This window comes from Ipomoea nil, unplaced genomic scaffold (genome assembly GCF_001879475.1).
Source record: "Ipomoea nil cultivar Tokyo-kokei standard unplaced genomic scaffold, Asagao_1.1 scaffold0987, whole genome shotgun sequence".
Lineage (NCBI taxonomy): Eukaryota > Viridiplantae > Streptophyta > Magnoliopsida > Solanales > Convolvulaceae > Ipomoea > Ipomoea nil.
Window position 1 is genome coordinate 421,605 of NW_017617415.1, and position 16,492 is coordinate 438,096.

The window sequence follows — 16,492 nt, forward strand, 5'->3', positions numbered from 1 at the left end:
ACTATACTTTTATGTTTATATATTATATGTTTCACATGGAACAAGAATTACATCTTATTTTTCCAATACGAATCCTTATGAGCAGTAGAATGTGTTGGGTAATGTATAAAGTATTCTTAGTAGAGTATATTAACGCACCAGTGGTCTAGTGGTAGAATAGTACCCTACCACGGTACAGACACGGGTTCGATTCCCAGCTGGTGCATTGTTTTTATCCTCTTCTCAGTTTTATGAGTAGAATGCAGGCGGAATACCAACAGCTCCAAGCAGAACTATTGCAGAAGAGATCATAATGAGTTTGAGAAGGACTTGATATTTGATAACCCACTAGAGCTGGCCTCTCTACTCAAATTCTCAATTGAAGTTAATGCTTGAAACTTACATAACTTTGATCATATGGGGAGTAAATTCACTCTTATCCTATAACTCAAAGACAAAGTATAATTTTATTTTTAAAATTATATTAAAACATCATGTAATCAATCTAAATCTCCAATTATAAATTTCAAATCAAAAAATAATATGACAGTTATTTGTTAAAAATTGGACTTCTTCACTTAATCTTTAGATGTAATTCTTGTGTAATTGATACTCAAAGAATTAAATATATATTATTCTTAAACATACCCATTATTTATCATTTGTGCAACACAAGCTTTATTGTCCTAATACGGAATAGTTGGAGTAAAACAAAACATAACCAGTTGGGACTTGACATCATTGAGATCAAATAAAATAGCCAACCCAAGTAGCCCATTAAAACCACATATTGGTTTCTCGCATAAAACACTAAAATCTTTTGTAACTCGAAGAAATTTGAGGACGCGTTAAATACTAATCTAATATTTCATTGTATGAGGGGCACTGGATGTTTCTACTAATTTCATCGCAGATACAATATCAGGTCTGATGCGGTTATGAAACTTTTGGTCATAAATTGGTGCTCCAACACAATGAAGTAATGGACTTTTGGCCCCAAAATATCCTCATTATCCTCTTCGAGTCTTAATGATTCATTATCTGCTTCTAGAGACTGGAAACCATTAATGTGATAAACAAATGCTACTTATATATCCTTCTAAAATATCTTCAAGACGTTTCTCAATGTAAGCTAACTAGTGTGTAGAACTTCTTCAAGTAGACGCTCGATCTTCGGGTCGAGATAATACTTGGATTTTCCAAGTCTTTCATTTCAAAACTCCGTCTTTAGGCATGAGCTAATATCATCAAACTCTTTATGTATTTCAAAATAATGTTCATAACATCAACACATACTGAGATACTAAATAAATAACTCCATTAGCAACTCATTTCTGAGCACATAAAGACACATATCTATATTTACATATTCTTAGTTTAGGATGAAATCACTCAAAGTCAAGTAAAACCTTTGTAACATAACAAAATACATGTGGCGATTTTCATTCTTTTTCTCATTCTGAGATTATAAATCCATCATGGATTTTCTAAAATAAACATTAGCGTCTAAAGACCCATAATTATGCGATCATGACGTTCATTAACTACTTATCTAAATTTATTATTCTGTCAATGATATTATGTAGCGGAACTTAATGTCATCCATTGTGCGAGAGTATATTTGATCAAAATCAATTATGGGCCTCTGTTAGATAATACTAATGAAAAATCCCTTTTTAGAGTCGTCTTAACAGAGACTCTTTTACGCCGGTCTCCAGATAAAGTTGTTCGGAACAGGGCTGAAGAACTTCAAAAATCTATGCTGGAGTGAGACAGGATACCCAGGGGTAAACTCTTGAGCTACTAGTCTCGTTTATATATTACACCACCACATTATCAATATTTCTTTTTCGTACAAACACCCATTTGTAACCTTCAGGGTTAACATTCAATGGTGTACGTGTTATAAAGAGAATAGATTTATGTTACCGAGTTGAGCTATGCCTTAATTGCTCCTTTAGATATTAAACAATGAGGGCGCATATGGTTCCTACCTTTGGATCCAAATTATAATATGAGCTATTATATAGGTATTTGTGTTGTCGACAACTATAATATTTTTATCATAAATTTCTCCCATATTCATAAATGTTTCTGGCAATATCTAAGTCTACTAGATTCTAGTTGTCCAAAGATTTTTAAATATGGTCATTTGACATTCCCTGTATTATGATTATTAGTTGGTATACTTATAAGTTTACTGAGATTTAATTTTTTGTCTTCAGGACGAACATCTTCAGGACAATTCTTTAAGAGATTTCACGAGTGACAAAATTCTTAACTAGATCTAGTTGTTGCGGATTCATATCCTTTACACCGATAGGTTTCCTAACTTCTGGTGTCAAGGAGCGCCGATAGATATATATGGTCAAATTTGGGAAATATATATAGGACATAGTCACTCTTTTTCTGATCAGCATAATCAATAGATATGTTTGGCAGATTATTTGCTAATGTCGCAAGTAGATTATCTTTTAAACTTCCAGTTCAGTCTAACTAGTATGTGGATTTAAATAATGAATATCTTTCTATTCTATGAAACTTCTCAGCATTTCATTAAATTTGTATTTGTGTCTCCCCTAATGCCGTGAACCAATATTTATAAAGTATGTAGTTAGCCTACGCAATTATATTGATCCCCTATCATAGTCCTTAGGTATATAATCTGGATAAAATTCACAATGTGCATGATAAACCATGATCTGCTCTAATGACTTACTCTAAGCCATTGGTTTAACTGCTTCAACACTACCATCCTCTCATACGCGCGCGCGCACAACACTCAGCTCTTAGCCAATATAATTGAGCTGAACTTGCAATTTTGCATACATTTGGATTCGCAAATTATGCTGTGAGGTGGGCACGGTTCCATATCTATAATTTCAATATTGTAGATTCATAATTTTTATAGTGTAGATCCATAATTTTTATACTGTAGATTCATAAAATTTATACTACTTTAGATTTCAATTGTTGAACTCTGTTTTCACAAATCAGAGAACTATATGTTCATAATTTGATAACTATACACTTTAGAAATTATGAATTTACAGTACAGAAATTATGAATCTACAGTACAGATATTATGAATCTGCAGTATAGAAATTATGAATCTACTGTATAGAAATTATGAATCTACTGTATTTAAATTATGAATCTACGGTTTAGAAATTATGAATCTAAAGTATAAATTTTATGAATCTACACTATATAAATTATGAATCTACAGTATAGAAATTATAGATAGGGAAAATCGCATTTTTGGTCCCTCAATTGTTCCCATATATGCAATGTAGTCTCTCATTGTCAATTTTGCTAAATTGGTCCCTCAAATGTTTCAATTGTAGCCAATATAGCCCTCCGGTCAAATTTGTCTCAAATTAGAGTTAATACTATAGACATTTTGGTAATTTGACAATACCCTTAGTTACACCCATTCTCCTCCCACGCCATTTACCCCCAAATTCATTTTACGTAGCCCTAGCTTTCACACCCAATTTTCTGATCCTAATCCGTCTTTGCACCAGTGCTACAAAAAAACTAGCGCCACAGCCGGATGTCGCTGGGAGCCTAGTCTCGTCGCCACCATCTTCTCCAAATCGCGATGCCATCGTCAATCTCTCATTGCAGTGCCCAAGCTCCTCACTGGATTCAACAACGCCATAGAAAAAGAGAAACCAGCGCGACCGGAGAGGGAAAACGTCTATGGCAAACAAGGGAAAATCGACACTATTATTATCATTCATTATACCCACTTTACAAAAAAAAAAAAAAAAAAAGTCTTTCTCTGGAATCAAAGATGCGGGGGTGAAAGGTCGCATGGTGTTTTATGTATTCCAGCGATTCTCAAGTCCATTTCCGGCGTTCGCATTCCATGTTTATCACTTCCCGTGATGATTTTTTGGCAAGAGGCGTGTATGGGTCTGCTGCTAATCTCTTCCTATCCGTCTCTCTAATTTTAATACTGGCTTCCCCTACTTCAATTCATTAATTCCATAATGTAAATTGATATTTACCTTTGTCTGTGCCTCTTTTGTAAATTGATATGTTTTCTGTGACAGATCACACTTGATTTTGAACATTTTCGCTATTCTCATTCCCAGTGTTGTTGGAGAAATCTGGACTTCCTCTGTTGCCTTTGCACCATTATATTCATTTCTGGAACATTTTCAGAATTTGTAGATTCCGACGGCCGACCGGCTGCCGGACCGCCGTCAGTCGGCGACCACGGCGGCGTTGCCATCACTATGGATTCAGGTGTGAGTGACAAATCTAAAAAGCCAATGAGAGAGGAAAAAGGAAATTGGGGGTAAAACTTAGTGTTGTAAAATTACTAAATTGTCCATGGTTTTAACACTAGTTAGTGACAAATCTGACCGGAGGGCTACATTGGCTACAATTGAAACATTTGAGGGATCAATTTAGAAAATGAGGGACTACATTGCATATCTAGGAACACTTGAGAGACCAATAGTGCTATTTTCCCTTATAGATATAGAACTGTGTCCACCTTGCAAGGTGGACACGTGCTCACAGCATAACGTTCCACTTGGATTGCGGTGGACCTTGTTTATTGGGCATATACGCATCTTAATTATGTGATATGATGAACTTGTTAAACGGCCCATATCGATCAAATTGACAAATTATTGGTCCACACAGTGTTATGTGGATCATAACAAAAAGTATATTTTTAATATACTAAATGTACATTATTTTTTGTACTGAATGTACATTATTTTATTGTATAAAAAAATATGGCACACACAGATTGAATTCCTCTCATATAACAATACCAAAATCAATATGTTTGGAGGAGCTGAGGCAACTTATTCATTGCTTTAATTTGCTCTTTCCAAACTGCTAGGGGATCATGATAAGATGACAATCATACAATCCGTACATCTTAGTAGTCTATTTGCCTAAAGTCAACTTTCTAAACTTATCTCCATACGTGTTCTTAATTGATGATCACTTATTAAGTACTCATAAAGTCACCCCATCAATTTGATTTAGAGCCAAAGTCCATCCCCATTTTTCAATTCCTGCATGTAGTATTTATTTATTATTATGTATTAGCAAGTATAATTAATTAATTAAACCTACAAAAAATAACAAAAATAATTTAAAGTATCCTCTTAACACGTCTCTTAAGCATCATCAATAGTTTAACTACTAGGCAGTTGTGTTTGACTTTTCATGTTAAAATTAAATTTACAACGATTAATATAAAATTAAAAAGAAAAAAAAAATAGCCACTTGTAAGTTGTAAATAAATTAAAGGTGATCGAGTTATCTAGCTAGCTAGAGTCTATATAAAGCAAGCCATCTTCTTTCCAAAGGCAACAACATTAATTCCATCAAATTAAACATCTATCTGATCTCTTAAGATTTCGATCTCTTAGATTGATCTAACCAAATTAAAGGGCAGATCGAAATGGCGAAAATAGGAGGTTTTCTGGTGACTTATTCACTTCTGCTTTGCTGCTTGGCAGCCACTGCTTATGGGGAAGTCTTGTTTTCTAGCTTGAAGAGAAGCCTTGAGGTTTCTGTCAAGCATAAACAAGGACAAGGTAATTATATGAAACTTCAATATAATTCATCTCTTGAAAACAGGAATTGTTATGAAGAAAATCCATAGATCTGATCATGCACTAAATGAATATATTATATTCTCAAATATATTCATCAAATATGCATACATATACATAGATATATACACTGTACTCACACATGCACAGACCTTATGAACTTTTTTGTTGATGATCTAATTAAGTTGAAATTTTCAATGACAGCTAATTAACATTAATTAATTATTTAAGACTTTTTAATGAATCGTCTAATTTTACTTCTTTTCGTCTATTTTTTAAATTTTAAATAATAATTTTAGATTGAAATATGACAATCACTTGGAATAAATTAACATTCCATAAGTATATTACTCTACTCTCCAAAGAGAATAGTATAAAAATTATTATATTGCCCCTTTGAACTAAGCATTGATGTTTTATTGGCTTTTAGTTATTGTTTTTATTTTCCAAAAATTTTGTTACTTAACAAAAAAAATTGCCTTTGTTAATTTTATATTTATATATATATATCAACCTTACCAGCCGGCAGGTTTAGAATATTTTATTCAAATTATTATATTGCTTGATTGCTCTAGGGATGGCAACAAGGCGGGCGGGGAGTATACTCCCCGTCCCCTTCTCTAAAACCCCGACCCCGTTCCTGTTCCAATCCCTGATAAGGAACTTAAAATAGTCTTCATCCTCGTCCTCAGTCAACTCTTAGTCAAAATATTAAATTAGATTAATTTTTAATTTTAAAAACTAAAAACCTAAGTCTTTATATATATATATATATATATATATATATATATATATATATATATATATATATATATATATATATATATATATATATATATATATAATTAGGTTCGGGTGCGGTTGTGCGGTTAAATCTAAGCCATTGATCTTGCTTAAATCAACGTCTAAGATTACCAAAAATTTTTTAAAATAATACGGTGACAATTTGGTAATTTTTGTATCTAGATAAATTTAAGGTGCTTGGGTTTGGGCTTAATATGCTTGAGTTTTGTGTTTAATGTGTGTGTGGTTTGTGCTTAAGGTGCGTGAAGTTGGTGCTTAATGTGAGTAGTTCTGTGAAATTTAAGGTGTGTGAGTTTTGCGCTTACGGTGCGTGTGTTACGTTGTGTGCTTAAGGTGCGTGATTCGTATGCTTAAGGTGTGTCAGTGTTATAAACTAAGATGCGCGAAGTTAATACTTAATGTGCTTCATTTTAATGCTTAAGTTGCGTCCAACCGCACGGGAAGCCATTCCCGTCCCTGAACCCTTCCCTATATATATATATATATATATATATATATATATATATATATATATATATATATATCGGAGACGGGTATTCACATTTTGGACGGGACAAATTATCATCCCTAAATCGATCTGAGAAGAATTTTACATACAATATAACTATTATATTTTTCATAAGTATACATCTTAATTTTGATACGATCAGTCTGATGGACAAAGTTGTATGAGACGGTTTCACTAAAAATGATAATATTATTGCATATCATGTAGTTCTGAAGGCTGGGGATGACGAAATCACAATAACATGGTCATACAACAGCAGTAGCCCGGCTAAGACGGACTCAAGCTACAAGAACGTGAAGGTGAAGCTGTGCTACGCGCCGGTGAGCCAAGTGGACCGCGCGTGGAGAAAGACGGAAGATCATCTGAAGAAGGACAAGAGCTGCCAATTCACCATCGCCACCAAGCCCTACAACCCCAAACCCAACACCCTCAAATGGACGATAGAGAGGGATGTGCCCACCGCCACTTTCTTCGTCAGGGTTTACGCCTACAACGCCGACGATCACGAGGTCGGCTACGGCCAAAACACCGACGCCAAGAAGACGCAGAACCTTTTCCAAGTCGAGGCCATCACCGGCCGCCATGCCACGCTTGACATCTGCTCCGTTGTCTTCTCTGTCTTCTCCGTTGTTTCGCTCTTTGGCTTCTTCTTCTTGGAGAAGAGAAAGGCCAAGAGTGCACAACAGAAGTAATAAGGACCGCTATGTCCTTCTTCTCTTAAATACTATCTATTGAACCATTGAGGCGGACAGAACTGCTATGTGTGGGCTGGGGATTGCTTAGTCAATATATATTTCTTTTGAATTTCTTCTGTCTGGCTTATTAATATCATATAATGTGTATTGAACAAATCACCCTCTTGCTTATGTCTTACATACCAAGCAAATTAATTAACGTGTCTATGCTCCAAATAAACATATTTTTCTTAATTGCCATTAATTCCTACTCAAAAATTTATTTCATACACAATGTTTATATATATATATATATATATATATATATATATAAGAGCAGAGTTTACTCGGTACATATATATTTAAATAATAGCTACCAGTTTTATTGGTTGTCCTAAAAAAAAAAAATTACGCACCATAATAATTCAACGGGTAACCTACTCGAAGACAAAAAGCAATTAAAGTACTAGATTTACCGTAAGTGCTGTAACTTACGTATGCCTTAAACCAAAATTAAAAAATTCAACTCTCAGCGTTGATTTTCATGTCCGTGATGCCCTCATCGATACACGCAGACCAGCTTTACAAATACAGTTGGTGTACTTAAGCATCTATAATATGATATTATTAGTTCAAAAATTGTTGTCGGGCATTAGTTTAAAAGAATTGTTACGTTATTATCTCATTTGCCTCTAAAAAATCTATTATTCAATTGCCAATTAGCTGATCGACTTGGTTGACGGAGCATTGCAATTATTGCCGTTCCAATCCCGCTGTTATAGTAAGAATAAGTCGTGTGTGTGAGAACGTTTTACTGTGAGATGTATGATGTATTAAATTTTAATTAAAAAATATTACACGTTTAATATGAGATGATCTCATATAGGACTTATTCATGAAGTAAAAGAGTATAAATGTGAAATGTAAAAAATTTGTGTGAAACCAAGATGGATTCGGTCCAGATGAAAATGTAATATTTATATTGGAAAATGTAGTACCAGTCAAGAATAAATTACTTATAATACTTATATTGGAAAATGTAGTACCGAGATGTATTACATTTTTCTTTATAAGTAACAATCACTTTATTCTTTGATTAGTATTATATTTTACACTTTTCAGTATAAGTATTACATTGTGAGATTAACATTTTTTCAGTATAAATATTACATTGTCACTCATGTGAAATTGTGAGATACTGAGATTCTAATTACATATTTTACGATATTTAAAAGGTTAACACGCTCGACTGGGCCATCTGGTGCACACAACGCGCATCAAAAAGCAATGTTTTTGTGTTTCGTTTTCCTAGTGGACACCACAAAAAACTCTAATTTGGAGGCACACCTCACCTTTCCCTCTCTTCTCTTTTTCTTCACCTTAACCTTGACCCTACAAAAAACTCTAAAAAAATCGTCGGTTGTCATGCTCTTAATTGTAAATTGTAATAGGTACATAATTTATTAATTAAAGATACATAATATATTAATCACATGTACATAATACATTAATTATAATAGGTACATAATCTATTAACTAAAAGTACATAATATGTTAATTGCATATACATAATTTAAATGTGGTTTTGGATTAGTCCATATTGCTAATCATATGAGAATGGTTATTAGGGTAACAAATGAGAAAAATTCATGAACATCCATTCTATTTGAACAAAAAGTTCTATTTAGGCACTACTAACTTTATAAATCCATCATTTTAGTGTTGTTAGGGCATTGTTGACTTTTATCAATCATATGGTGCACTTTTACATTTATGCATTATCATTTTTAAAATTAGACTTAATATCTCAATTAATGTGGTTAAGATGCTTTTTTTTTATTTTTTTTATTTTTTTTTATTTTTTTTTTTAATATCAATGTCTATATTGTATGCACTTTCAATTGCACAATGTGCACTTTCACATTGATACTAATATTTCAATTAACATGGTTATCATGCACTTATTGTACTTTTTAAAAAAAACTTTATTATACTCGTGGTTTATATTGCTTAGCTATTTATAAATGTCTTTTATTTTGCACTATTTCCTTTCAAATTGACGCTGTTGGTTTAGCTGCCATGTTAGTATAAACAAACCTGTCGTCGTTTAGTTGGATCGCTGGTGGTCAACTGTTACTAAATTAAAAAATATAAATAAAATTCCCTGCCCCTTGATTAGTTGAGTTTTCCATCAACATGGCTGCACGCCGATCATCAAAACTAAGTCAAAAGAGTGACCCTTTTGTGAGATTGTCTCAATAATGATTAATAAGACGGGTTGAATCAATGTAATATTTATACTAAAAAATATAATATTAAGGGAAAATGGCACTTTTCCCCTCTAAGTTATATATTTATAGCACTTTTCCCCCCTCAATTATTTATGTAAGCACATTAGCCCCTCAATTATTTTAAAAGTGGTGGTTATCCCCCCTAATATATTAAAATGACATTTCTACCCTTAAAGTAAACATTTTATTTATTTTACTTCTCCAACTAATTATTGCGTATATGTAGCGATTACCACGGTTCGGTTCGAACTGAACCAGACACTATAGCAATCGAATTAAAAGTTTTCGGTTATGATTCAGATCTAGAACCCAATATTTGGATTTCAATTTATTAAATTTAAGAATTAAAAAAAAAAAAAAAAAAAAAAAAAAAAAAACTGGATCATGAACCATGAACCGGCGGTTCCGGATCCGATTCGCGATTTTGAACCGTCTTAATTTTAAAATTTTATTTTTTATTTTAAAATAATCTAAATTCAACAATAAATATATTTTATTTTTTCAGTTCGGAACATGAACCGGCCATTCCGGTTCGCAATTTTAATAAACTCTAAATATCGCGTTTTTATTATAAATTGTAATTGGAATATTTTGGTTTGGTTGCTATAGTATCTGTTTGGTTTGAACCAAATTATAGTAATAATTTGTTGGAGAAGAAAAATAAATGAATTATTTATTTTAAATATTTATTTTAAGGGTAAATATGTCCATTTAACATTTCAGGGGGAAAAAGAGTCACTTAAATAATTCGGGGGGAAAAAGTACTATAAGTATATAACTCAGGGGGAAAAAGTGTCATTTTCCCTAATATTAATCAAGAATAAAATGTAATACTTTTGAAGAAAAATGTAATTCTTTTAAATCAAAATGTATAATATTACATTTTTCTTCAGAATATTACACTTTTCCTTTAAGGAATACTTCATTCTAATATTAAGGCCCTATTTGGTAAAAAATTGGCCTATAGGCCAATTTTGGCGCAAATTATGCTGTGCAACCGAATGCACCTTGCAAGGTGCATACGGTTGCAAAACGGCGCCGTTTTGGTTAAAAAAAAAACGCGCGTCTCACTTAAAGAAGAAATCAGGTTAGATTCCCGGCAATAGCATTTTTATATATCCAGAAATTCATAACTATATATCCAGAAATTCATAACTATATATCCACAGTGAATGAATGAAGTAAAAATCCACAATGAATAAACTAAATATCCACAATAAATGAACTAAATATCCACAATGATTGAACTAAATATCCACAATGAATGAACTAAATATCCATAAATTCATAACTATATATCCAGAAATTCATAACTATATATCTATAAATTCATAACTATATATCCACAGTGAATGAACGAAGTAAATATCTACAATGAATGAACTAAATATCCACAATGAATGAACTAAATATCCATAAATTCATAACTATATATCCACAAATTTATAACTATATATCCAGAAATTCATAACTATATATCCACAATAATGCTATTGCCGAGAATCGAACCTGAATTTTTTTTTTTTAAGTGGGACGCGCGTTTTTAGTCAAAACGACGTCGTTTTGCGTCGTATGCACCATGCGCATGGTACATTCGGTTGCACGGCATAACTATTGCAATTTTGGCTTATTTGACCACTATTAATTGTTTGATTTAGTTAAAATATCAATATAAGTGTTTGGTTAATTAGCTTTTTGCAACTCCAAAATGTTAAAATTCAAAAAGCTGCCCCAACCAACTGTTTCAATTAGTTTTTTCAGAAAAGCTATCCGCTAACAACTAATTTACCAAACACTTTTCTACAACAGCTAATGTTATCAACTAGTTTTAATTAACACAATCAGCTAGCAGCAAACAGTCATTTACCAAACAGGGCCTAAGTGTTACGAGTACATTTTTATTTTGATCCAATCCATCTCACGGACAAAGATCTATGTGAAGGTCTTACACAAGTTTTTGCTGGGCCAAGTGTATACTCAACAACAGTCGTCATTCAGATTTTACAAAAAATCAAGGTGGCGAAGCAATTAAGGATATGAGTATAATAAAAAGAAATAGTATATATTATGAATTTATGATGTTGGGTTGAAGAACAGGACAGTAAAAAAAGACAAGATAACATGCGAGTTAATGTATCCAGAAGAGCAATTGCATCTGGAGTATAAGAAGGATTCAATGGCATGGGAATCCCTCTAAATGTTACTCTCTCTTTCTCTCTCTCTCTTCCTCTCAACCAAGACTAGATGGTAAACTCCAGAAACTGAATTTTCAGAAGGTGTATATATATATATACTAGCTCAGGGAGAGAAGATCATATCGGTAGTCTTCATTCTATCAGTTCCAAAAAGAGATAACTTATCATCAAAAATATCGATATATCCAAAGGCATCTGTCCCAGGAGGGCACTCGAGGGCTGCTTCGAGGACCCGATGATGAATTCCGTGGGAATCAATGGAGTGACCGCCTTTGTGGTCATGTCCGGCTAGACAGACCTTGACACAATTATATCTATATATCACATCCATGACTTCATTGTAATTCCATAATAACGCTTCGTTGGATGATGCACCGGGATCTAAAGGCAGGTGGCAGCAAATTATTACCTTTTGGTTCGCCTTCGTGGCCTCCTGAAGAACGCGATCAAGCCATTCCAATTGTTCGTTCCCAACTGCTCCATTGAACATCAGAAACCTTCTCTCCAATCCCGCCAGCCCATCTGGACTGTTCTTATCCAGATTGGGATTTTTCTCGCCAAGTAATTTTAAGGCCTTCAATGTATTCGGGTGATCCTTAGGCCAACCAATGGCACTTATATCATAACAATCAAGAATTACGAATCTAAATTCTGGAATCGGAGAGAAATCATAATAAGCATAGCCACCATAACCAGGAACCCTTAACAGGGGAAGCAATTCGTCACGGGGAAGATTGTAAAGGCAATGATTCCCAATCATATGATACACTGGGCCCTCGAACCTATCGAATTCATCAACAAGTTTCTTCACAGCAGTCAGAGACTGGTTTCTCGGGCAAAATCCATCCACAATGTCTCCAAAATTCAGCACAAAGTTATGCTTTTGCTGGTTCCATTTCTGCACAGCTCTCTGCAACACGAGAAAGCTATGTCGATAATACCTTGGAACACCACGGAATGAACGACCATCGGGAATATCAGCGTACTGGACATCTGATATAACTCCAAATGAAAGAAGCGGATGCTTAAAGTTTGCACTCACAATGCCATTCCCAGATCCCATTGCCAACCAGTAAAAGATTCCTAAATACACTATGGGAAAAAAATATATACATATAAATAAACTATGCACATTATGAAAAAAGTAGATTAACAGAAAACTCTTGAACAATCATTTAATATGAGCAATTTAAATATATGAAAACGAAATTCATTCTAAGCATTATACATTGATCATCACATCCCAATTTCCCTCTTATTTTCCGCTTCTGGCAATTGGTGAATTAGATTTCCACAAATTAACATTGATCATCACATCCCAATTTCCCTAAAACCTCAAGGCAATTATAAATTACATACTAAATTTTGGCTACATTGTCTAGAACGAAAATTTCAAGCAAAATCTAAGAGCAAAACATAGGATAAATGGAGCATCCAAGAGAATTCGACTACAAATCAAACCAATAGTAACCACAATGAGTCAACAAAAATCGCAAACAAAATCGGGTTCGGGTTCGGGGCCGGGGTTGAAAGAAAATCGGAAATTACGTACCAGTTTAGTTACGGCGAATCTGAAGAACCAAGAACTGCTCGGCGTCTGGGTGGGTGAATTGCGGGTGCAGTAAGCGATGGGGAGTCTGGACGAGAGGAAAATGTCAGAGGACGGGAACAGCTTACCGCGTTTGTTTGGTGGTTACATACGTGTCGTAGGTGGTGGTAGGGACAAGGAATTGATTGTTGTTTAGGATTCTGTTCGATTGGTCGATTAATTTTGCCCCACACGTGTCAATCTAAAAACCTCATTACTAAAATACTGCAAAATATTTAAAAGTGATGTCGGTGTGGGGTTGGTCTTCATAATCAATTATGCACCGCGGTGTATGATATAATTTGTTGTTGGTCTTCAATCGTTATGCGTTGGACTCGTGTCCAGCATGCTTGCTGAACACGGGTAACTGGCACTATTATCTCTCTTTTTTTTTTTTTTTTTTTTTTTTTTTTTTTTTTTTTTTTTTTTTTAATTTCAGACCGCTTCGTTATAGGAGTATATGTTCATAATTTTATTACTATATGTTAATAACTGTACATTCATAACTTCATAACTGTACGTTCATAACTCTATAACTGTACATTCATAACTCCATAACTGTACATTCATAACTCCATAACTGTACGTTCATAATTTTCGAAGCTCTATGTTCACAATTTTAGAGCTCTATGTTCATAATTTTATCACTATATGTTCATAATTGTAAATTCATAATGTTAGAGCTCTTTGTTCATAATTCGATCAATAACTGTACATTCATAATTCCATATTGTAGATTCATAATCTCATAACTGTAGATTCATAACTCCATAACTGTAGATTCATAACACTATAACTGTACATTCATAACTCCATAACTGTACATTCATAATCTTCGAAGCTCTATATTCACAATTTTAAAGCTCCATGGTCATAATTTTATTACTATATATGTTCATAATTGTAAGTTCATAATGTTAGAGCTCTGTGTTCATAATTTCCTAATTGCATAACTGTACATTCATAATGGCATAACTGTACATTCATAACGGCATAACTGTACATTCATAATCCAAAAAAAAAATAACACCGTTAACGGCAAAACGCACACGTTTTTTTTTTTTTAAAAAAAACTAAATGACGCGTTTTTTTTTTTTTTTTTTTTTTTGAAAAACGACGTCGTTTTGGGCCCGTGTCCACAATTCATTGTGGACACGGGTCCATGGCATAATTTGCTGCTGGTCTTGTGTTGGGCCTGAGCCTAGGTTAGCACGGATCAGGATTGCAGTAGGATATTCTGGATTGGTCCCGGGTTAGGTTGAGAATTTTTAAATTTATTTTTATATAAAATTTTTATAAATTGTTTGAAATAAAATTTAAACCATTGATCCCATGATTGACAATTAAAGTTCTTACCACTTACTTCTCAAGATAGACAAAAGAGCTAGACTGACTTGAAAAGAAGGGAATTGGAATTCAAAGTTGGAGATTCTGTGTATTTAAAGGTTTCACCAACTCGAGAAATAATGAGATTTGGAGATAAAGGGAAATTAAGTCCACGTTACATTGGACTATTTGAGATTCTAAGTAGAGTTGGTAATTTCGCTTATGAGCTAGCACTACCACTACAACCAGTTGGGGTTCATAATGTATTCCATGTATCAAAGCTACAAAGGTACATTGCAGATCCGAGTCATGTGGCAGAGTATCAACCTTTGCAAATTAGAGATGACTTAACTTATGAAGAAATACCTCTTTGCATCATTGATCGAAAAAGAACAAGTAATGAGATCCCGAGTATTCCCATTTGTTAAAGTGCAATGGTCACATCATACTCCAATAGAAGCAACATGGGAAAATGAAGATGATATGAATGATAGATATCCTGAACTCTTCAAGTTTGAAGGTATGTAAGTTTCGAGGACGAAACTTATTTTAAGGTTTGGGAGATTGTAATACCCACTCTCTTAGAAATAAAAATATAGGGAAAATGACGCTATCCCGCCTGTGTTATATACTTATAGCATTTTTTCCTCCTAATTATTTAAGTGGTAGTTTTCCCCCCTTGTTAAATGGACATATTTTCATTTATTTTTCTTCTCCAACAAATTATAACCACGATTTGGTTCAAATCGAACAACACTATAGCAACTAAATAGAAAGGTTATGATGATAATTTAGAACCGGAACACGATATTTAGAGTTTATTAAAATCGCGAACCGAAATTGCTCGTTCATGTTCTGAATTGAAAAAATAAAATACATTAATTATTGAATTTAAAATATTTTAATAATAAAAAATAAAATTTTACAAGAAAGTTTGAATCAACCGTTCAAATTGGATCCGAAACCGTGAACTGACGGTTCAAAATCAAAACCAAATCGCGATTATATATATTTATATGTGAAAATCAAAATAAATGTGAAAAATAACATACACTATTTGTGAATAGTTTGTTTACATATTACTATTAGGAATAATCATGATCTTGCATCTCATAATAAAGTAGTAATATTGTTGAGAATCTCCTTCATCCCAATAGAGGTCTCTCTTAAATTTTCATTGATGGAGATATTATTACTTGAATCTTGAAGTTCATCAAGCGGTATGTAATCTCGATGTTGTTCAAGCACATTAAACATTATGTCCTCTTGCGAATTCTTCCGAATATAATTATGTAGTGCAAATGTAGCCATAATAAAATCAATTTGGGTCCACACTAAAGTGTGGCATTTTAGCAAGTATCTTCCATCTCTTCTTCAATACTCTAAACGACCTCTCAATAAAACTTCAAGAGAAGAATGTGCATGATTGAAGCACATGAGAAAAGAAAATGTCAAAAGGGTTTTAATTGGGAGGGGTAAAGGTTGTCATTAATTTAAAATCTAAAAACATAATAAGTGTAAATGAAAGTTATACCC

The 16,492-nt window shown here is 33.3% G+C and overlaps 2 protein-coding genes and 1 non-coding gene across 3 annotated transcripts; 2 read left to right on the top strand and 1 right to left on the bottom strand.

Annotated features, from left to right (window-relative positions):
- Positions 1-134: 134 nt before the first annotated feature.
- TRNAG-ACC lies at positions 135-205 on the top strand. Its single transcript has one exon. It is a non-coding gene; the product is annotated as a tRNA-Gly (tRNA).
- A 5,118-nt stretch (positions 206-5,323) lies between these two features.
- Positions 5,324-7,772, top strand: LOC109180079 (high-affinity nitrate transporter 3.2-like). The gene is made up of 3 exons (XM_019329579.1): positions 5,324-5,552; positions 7,090-7,582; positions 7,666-7,772. Exons 1-2 carry the CDS (start codon positions 5,417-5,419, stop codon positions 7,572-7,574), a joined length of 621 nt encoding a protein of 206 aa, XP_019185124.1. The 5' UTR covers positions 5,324-5,416; the 3' UTR covers positions 7,575-7,582; positions 7,666-7,772.
- Positions 7,773-11,884: 4,112 nt separating this feature from the next.
- Positions 11,885-13,716, bottom strand: LOC109180078 (manganese-dependent ADP-ribose/CDP-alcohol diphosphatase). Its single transcript, XM_019329578.1, has 2 exons — positions 13,595-13,716; positions 11,885-13,134 (listed from the first exon to the last, which is right to left on the bottom strand). The coding sequence occupies exon 2, from the start codon at positions 13,103-13,105 to the stop codon at positions 12,146-12,148; it is 960 nt and encodes a 319-aa protein (XP_019185123.1). The 5' UTR covers positions 13,106-13,134; positions 13,595-13,716; the 3' UTR covers positions 11,885-12,145.
- Positions 13,717-16,492: the final 2,776 nt, after the last annotated feature.

What these genes read in the sequence shown, in the direction of transcription:
- LOC109180079 (XM_019329579.1), top strand. Translation starts at nt 5,417, where the DNA reads ATGGCGAAAATAGGAGGTTTTCTGGTGACTTATTCACTTCTGCTTTGC. An exon ending in CAAGCATAAACAAGGACAAG is followed by an intron (nt 5,553 to 7,089) that starts GTAATTATATGA and finishes CATATCATGTAG; the next exon opens with TTCTGAAGGCTGGGGATGAC.
- LOC109180078 (XM_019329578.1), bottom strand. Translation starts at nt 13,105, where the DNA reads ATGGGATCTGGGAATGGCATTGTGAGTGCAAACTTTAAGCATCCGCTT.